We start from the raw sequence: 7312 nt of genomic DNA, 5'->3' as shown, positions 1-7312 counted from the left end.
ATGGCCATGTCACCTGCCAAAGGCATGGTTGTGATTTTTCTCAAGGGTGACGCCTTTTACGCTACCGCAATAAAGCAACTATTCTAAAATAAGTCACTTCTTGTGGAGCACTTTTCACTACTGCTGCTGCATTGTATGATATGGGCAGTTCAAATTATGTCCCTTCTGTAAAGAGCAGTTTGTTTGCACAGCCTCCTATCCGATGTGGATGTAGGCTACAATCCAGCACACAACAGCGGCAGGGCAGACACATTAAAAAACATGGCAGCCCTTACGAAAGCCAGCTGCTCCTTCAGCTGATAGAAAGTCCAAGATTTTCCCAATTCTATTATCTTGTAGGCAATAGACAATAACCCGATCAGTTTAAGTTTGCAAGTGCTTGACAGCCCCTTTCTTATAGATTATGGTACTGTTAGGATCCTTCCAAGATTTCAATACACTTGAGGTCGTGAGGCACTACACACACAAAGCAAGCAGTTTTTCTAGCACAATCTCCCTACCACTCTTCAAAGATCTGCAGTTGCCTATCCATACCAGCCGATTTCCCCCTTTGCATTGCTTCTAAGGCTTTTTTACTTCCTCCATGACCAGCATGACGTACAACCTGCTCACATTACTGCCCGTCATCCTGACTGCTTCAGCTGCTGCTGTGACTGCTTCAGGGCAATGTCATCAGCAAATTGCAGATTACTGAGGTATTCTCCATCTATCCTCATCCCTGAAGGCATGTCACCTAGCACATAGTACAATAGATGCTGTCAAGAGAGTACAAGTGGCTGATTCCATGCCAAGTTACCTAAGACAATGCCATGTTTTAGACACCATCACACACGGATAACTTTTTCTCGGAGAACCACAGCTGTGTTACCTCCACAAGGGATCAAGTTTTCTTCTATATGACATCTCTCCAATAAATGTCAGGCCTGTTCAGGTATTAATCTGTTACTTTAATTCGCAAGGCTAGAAGCTAGACTGGCAAAAAATTGCAGTCACACATTTGTGCTTCCCACCTCCCCACACTGCAAATCATGTGTTCCAAACCACCCAGAATGATTTTCAAATAATAGCATATCAGCAAATTCAAGGGTGACAATATTACACAAGATTAAATACATTGCAAGCAAGGTGTTTTAAACTTAACTGGGAGCACGCTCTAAACTTGTGGAAGCAGTGGAGAGTATCCATTTGGTCACCCCAGTCGCAGCTCACTGCACTACTGAGGTGGTGGTGTAATCGAACTGGCGGAGGGAACTCGTTCGTCGGCATAAAGAATTCGTTGCCTCTGCAAATGTAAATAAATGAAAGTAATACTGCAATTACATTTAGTTTGCATAAATTCAGCAAACTCACTCACAATAGAATTTGGTTCGAGTAAAGCAAGTGAGAGTGCCTGCTGCAGAAGGAAAAAGGTAGTAATGAGACTGGCTGTCAATGCTAGCACAAATACAAATATTTAGCACACTTACAAAGCACTGAAATAGCAACAAAGAGAATCTAAGTTAAATCACTTGTGCAGTAAGTGCCCAATATGCTGCGGCTTGCATGGAACTGCAATGGAGAGTGCTTGTAGCAGCAACTGCCAAGCTCTTCGACAGGATTACGAGGTGCCTCACTCTCCCACAAAACATGCCAGCTCAGATTAATTATTGCTCTCTTTTCAAATAAGCTGTCAATGGCCTTGGCAGCAGCTTGAAGCCATGCACTGCCAACTATTTACGTTGGAGCAGGCAAAAGATATATATATTAGGGAACTCTGCGGCAGCAACATGCATCCAAAGTGTTAAATCTATATAAACAAGCTCAGTGAGTTCCACCAATGCAGTTATTTCGGCAGTAAAAGGACAGATATTGTCACAGGCATGAACCTATGCTAGCTGAGGAGTATTGAGGTCACCCTCATTGCTGCATACACCGAAATAAGTGAGTGCTTGACAGTGGAAGGTCTGAGCAAATAAGCACAGGAATTCGGTCATGTATATAACCATACTTTTGTAGCCATTTCATGCTGTGCAGTAGGCTTGTTGCACTTCGAGGCTCAGTCCGCACAGGGCCAACTCACGTTTAAACTCTCTCAGCTGGCCAGCAACCCCCCTTTTAGCAGTCCGCAGATATTACTCATGTATTGCAGCACTACCACGTATGGTCTGTACAGATGAGTGCCACTTACCTTCCAACAGTTTTCCGAAAGAAGCCCGACATTTTCTATGGGCTGAGCCGCTCCATCGGTTGAAGCTGCGAGGAAGGCAATAAAACCTCCTGATTATAAACCTGCGCGTTCACGCTGGCGCACGCAAAAATGCCTTATACTGCCCAAACAAATATAAGCGAACTCAGAAACAGTTTTACGTTATCTTTTAGTCGCCTCATATGTCCCAATACTCCAGTGCATCCGGAAGACAACAGCAACCGGCGACTGATCGGTGCACAGCAGCAGGTATGGAAGCTGTTCCAAGCACAATGAAACGAGACCGTGGACGCCATTACGCAGTCTCCTCACGCCTTCGCCCGGAGACCGTCGCGCGATTGCGCCGCGTCAATAATTGAGGCTAACGCATGCTTGCGCTGCCGTGCAAAAACTCGTTAAAGAAGCTGCAAGGAAGGCGATGGCAGAAAGACTACAAATGCTTTACTTAGAGTTCGCGGGCATGTATGTACGACTCACAGCAATCAGAAGGCTGCAAATAGGACTGCACTGAAGGCTGCGCCCTTGAATTTAAGGCTATAATTCACGAACTGAATTCGCATATCACCGAGTTTGCATTTACCGGGATGATGGCCCGCCAACTGCAGCAGACCGACGCATGAAAGACAACCTAGGGTGCCTCGGGCTCGCAAAGCGCAAATGCTCGTTGTCTGAAAAGCGCGCCAGTCTTCCTTCTTTGGGCCATACTTTGGGCGACTCAGTGAGCATCTGGGTTTGAGGCTTACTTCTAGGAAAAAGCAAGCACTAAAACCTATTTGACGTCACATCCGTCCAGAAGAGCAACATATCCTCCTTTCCACTTTGGTCCTGGGCGCGCATGCGCAGTTCACGGAGCCGGCTCTCTGCAAGTTCAGGGGTATTGGAACGCACCCTATGGTAGCGAAGGCTCCATAGACGCCCATTCGTACAAAACATGGCGGCTCATGGGCTTCAGCGACCAATGAAAATTGGGGGGGGCCATGACGTCAAATGACGTCACCCATACGTTCACTTTCGCGCGAATTATAAACTTTTTTTTTTTTAAACCTCCGCGTTGCATTGACGAGCCTGCATTTTTTGAAGGTTGTTGCCTTTCGGCGCGCGCCAACCTTTGCCATCCAAATGAACTCGAGTTTGTTGTTTACGCCCTTGTTTATAAGCAGTTGCTCCAGCACAATGAAAGTGGTTGGCAAAGGTGGCGGCATAGAAAGGTTCCAAATAGAGACCACGCATGCAAATTCATAATACAAATACTGCTGCAAGTCATGCAAGTACTTTGGCCATTTACTTTGTCCCTCAGCACAGTAAGGTGCGGTCCAGAAACACTGATGCAACGGGACAGTCGTGCCCAGTTCGCAACAGAGTGTACCAAGTGAACAATTATGGTTTTCATGTTCATGGTTTATTGTATCAACCAATAAAATACAGCAATAAATCACAACGATAAAAATACATGTCGTTGACAGCACAAACAGTAGCGCTGTTTAAGCGCACTAATCATCTCAATGATCACAGCTGAGGCATAGAAAAGGCTTGAAGTAACTGCCACAAAACATCACCAGATATGAAACATGCATGTACAGAAAACAAAGCTATGACAGCTGCAATTGAAATAAAAATGTCATGAATTAGTAGGTGCATCAAAACATACGTGGAGCATAGAGCACTGGGATCACTCTTCAAGTGTAAATTCAACGGAAGAAATTATACAGCAGTTTTCAAGGCAATTTCAAGGTCGCACCAGTCCAGACAGCTTTAGAATCAACAAACGTGCTTAGCATACATTGAGTCTATGCGCAACCTCCAGATCTGCTCACCGGTGAAAGTCAGCCAGGAAGCGGTAAGACACCGACGGTTGAGCCCACGCGGTCGCAACGTGCCACAGGACATCGCTTCCTCACTTTGTGCGGGCTCATCTTGCGATAAAAAGCTAAGCGCGATACACTGCTGCAAAAGGACTTCGCACTGCCCGCACGACGAAACCAAAAAACACGGCTGCAGGGAAATATTAAATCTCACTAAACGGCGACAGAGCAGCGACCAGCAAGGACGTCAAAATCTTCGCGAAAGGGACATTTTCAGACTTGCAAACTAAATTACGCTTTCACGGGCGCACCAAGGCCCGCACCACGGCAGTTCGTGACGAGCAGCAGACAGCGATAAGAAACCGTTTCGTGCTTCGTCAGCTTCGTTATCTCCGTTGCCTTGGTTACCTCTGGCAGCGCCTCCTGACCGATGCAACATCAAGGGGCTGGGGCGATAAGAGTGTTTCAAGATTTTTTTAAAAAAGTTAAGAATGTATTTATAAAATACCTTACCTCATGCACAAACGAAGTTATCAAAATGTCTATTCTTTTTATGTTGATTGATACGTTTTAATTTGTAGTAATATAATTTCCTAATCTGAGTAGTTGGCCCCCCGACCTGTGGCTATGCTGCGGTGCCGCTGAACCGCTTTTGGGCCCAGCCTTCGCCACCATTCTACTTCCGCCATGGGATTGCCGTGGTTGCCGTACTTGATTTGGCGCGCGATCCCGTACGCCCGTACTGCCCTTCGTTAGTTTTCACTGTACCCTCGTGTGTGCGTGCAATATATCTTCGTTGGTGCTATGCCAGCAAAGGCAGACAACGTAATAATGATTGCAATAACGTGACAGAGGACGGCGGTCAGCAGTTTCGCGTTGTCGAGATGTCCTCTTTTCGGCGCTCCGTCCGGGCCAGTGTGGCGGAAAGCGTGCCGTTGCGCTGCAACAGCGCTTTGTTTGTGGATCTGGCGCTAGAGGAAGTGTTCCGCCGCTTCGACCGGCTGATCGCCGAGGAGCATGCGGAGGACGAGGCGGCCAAGGCGATTAGGTCGCACTTCTTATCTCTGTTCCGCGACCTCGTCAACGGCAACATGGTCGTCGACGAAGAGGACCCTGCGCGCCATGTGACGCTCGAGGAGTTGTTGAATGAGCAGCTACGCGAGGCGGCCCGGCTGCGCTCCTCGGTCCCGGCGCTGATCCGTCGCAGGTGCGAGGCCCAAGATACCGAGTGACTTGTGTCGGAAACCCCATTGTTTGGCCAGAACTGTTTCCTTTTGTTTACATGTCTGTAGCATTTCAGTGATCTAAATCATTAAAAAATAGCCATTCTGCAGTGTCGTCCGCATTGGCAGGTGCTTTATTTTTTAATTATTATTCCTGCAGAGTGCGAGGAAATAGGTCGTAGGATTTGGGCACGTTGAAACTGCATGTAGGCAGCCTCGAAATGTGCTACTCTCCTCGGCCACTGCAGACTGCTTTTACATATGCGGCCCAAGTTTCTTAGCAGAGCTCGCCACTTTCTCTAATGAGGGTTAAAATCATTTTTGAGGTAGCATGACGAGCTCGTCGCCCCAAAAAGCAGCACAACTTGTTTCACTTGGTAGAAACAGGCAAATTACGGTAATGGATATAAAGCAATGCTATAGGTGTAAGCAGATGATATAAATACATCATGTCATGTTGATTGCAGTTACGGTCAGTTATTAATTCAAATTCAAATCTATTCTGCAAACAAAAGTTTACATGGAGGACAGGAAAAAATCTGTCAGAACAGCTTGAGGAGCCCTGACCTTCAACCACACGGGCAGCAGAGGAGCGTGCGGCTAAGGGAAAACAGTATGACGAAAGCATACAGGATTCATGGAACATCGTTTAAAAAAGGAACATTATAAAGCAAAGAAAGTGAAGTCGCTATGTTACGTTATTGTACAAATATTGAGCTCAGTTCTCTTGACGATATACGATAGATGTCAGTTTCTTGAATTATTCGATTTAGAAATGTAGGTAATTGGAATTTCAACATCTGATGCCCATAATTTGTTCTACATTTGGCTACATGCCACCTTTCAGGATGGTGTACATTATACACAGGGAAGTTTTCTGTTAGTTGTGCGAGGCTTGTTATGGCATCATTATTTTTTAATACACCAAGTTTATACGTGCGGCATAGCTTGTAATCATACATTGATGAAACAGGAATTATGTTGTGGTCCTTAAATAAACCTGCAATGTGAAAACGATATGGAACTTTACACGCTAGGCGTAAAGCTCTTTTTTGTAAGACAGCTAGTTTGCTAATGTTTCCCGCTGTTGTTGTTGACCAAACCAGAAACCCGTGACTTAATAAAGAGTTGTGTTGTGTTGTGTTGGGTTTTTTGGCGCATAAGCAACTAAGGCTATCATGCGCCACGAGCAAGGTGAAAGTTTTGTTTTGCAAGAAATGGGAAAATGAGTGTGTTAAAAACTAATTTGTTTAAAAATCTCCTTTTAAAAGCTTGGGTTGTTTTAGATCCAATGGCGCTTAAGCTGCCAACACCATGATGTGCTTAGCACAAGGTTTCAGTTTCTCTTAGTGACGTATGTTTCATTTTTTCCTACAGTTTGTGTAAAACATTTGCTTCCCTTATGAAACTAAAAACACAAGATAAATCAACAAGTCCATCATCATCTAAAATCAGTTTAGGGTGAAAAGGAATGTATTCTTTGTAAAACTTTGCAAAAAATTTTTTTCTTATCCTTTCAAGACTTGCGCATGTGAAAAAAATGTGGTTAATAGTTAGTTCCTCTCCGCATTTTTCGCATCGTGGTTTCTCTTCTTTTTTCAACAAAAAATTGTGTGTCAGGTGCGTGTGTCCAATGCGGAGACGGCATAGGATCACTTCTATAAAACGCTCCTTATGCCGGCACGACATCCATTCTCCCAAAATGGGCTTTACCAAGTGTAGTTTATTTCCCACTTCACTGTCCCAGGCAGACTGCCATTTTTCTTTTAATTTGAGATGTACAAGTTTCGTACAGTCTTTGTAAGGTATGCTTATGCTCTTTATTTGCTTGTCGCGGGCTTCAGCAGCACATGTGTCTGCTCTGTCATTGCCTTTAATGCCCACGTGACTCGGGACCCAGCAGAATTTTACGTTGTATCCTCGAGCTATGGCTGTTGCTATATTGTGTATTATGTTTCCAAGTAAAGGAGCAGCTGCATTTCTGGAATTTAGAGCTGTGAGAACACTTAGAGAGTCTGTAAATATAATGCTGTTTATGACATTCTCTTTTAATATTTTCTCTACGGCAACAGAAATGGCATAGGATTCAGCAGTGAAAATAG

At 44.9% G+C, this 7312-nt stretch overlaps 1 protein-coding gene across 1 annotated transcript; it reads left to right on the top strand.

The window, feature by feature from the left end:
- The first annotated feature begins 4650 nt into the window (after positions 1-4650).
- LOC146172055 (uncharacterized) lies at positions 4651-6347 on the top strand. The gene has a single exon (XM_084586172.1). It carries the CDS (start codon positions 4872-4874, stop codon positions 5217-5219), a length of 348 nt encoding a protein of 115 aa, XP_084442298.1. The 5' UTR covers positions 4651-4871; the 3' UTR covers positions 5220-6347.
- The last annotated feature ends 965 nt before the right edge of the window (positions 6348-7312 follow it).

This window comes from Amblyomma maculatum, unplaced genomic scaffold (genome assembly GCF_055883805.1).
Source record: "Amblyomma maculatum isolate TAMU_Amacu unplaced genomic scaffold, ASM5588380v1 scaffold_15, whole genome shotgun sequence".
Lineage (NCBI taxonomy): Eukaryota > Metazoa > Arthropoda > Arachnida > Ixodida > Ixodidae > Amblyomma > Amblyomma maculatum.
The sequence above is the reverse complement of the archived record's forward strand: the minus strand, read 5'-3'. Positions and strand labels throughout refer to the sequence as shown.

Bases quoted from the DNA above. Each gene is read 5' to 3' on its own strand.
- LOC146172055 (XM_084586172.1), top strand. From the start codon at position 4,872: ATGTCCTCTTTTCGGCGCTCCGTCCGGGCCAGTGTGGCGGAAAGCGTG.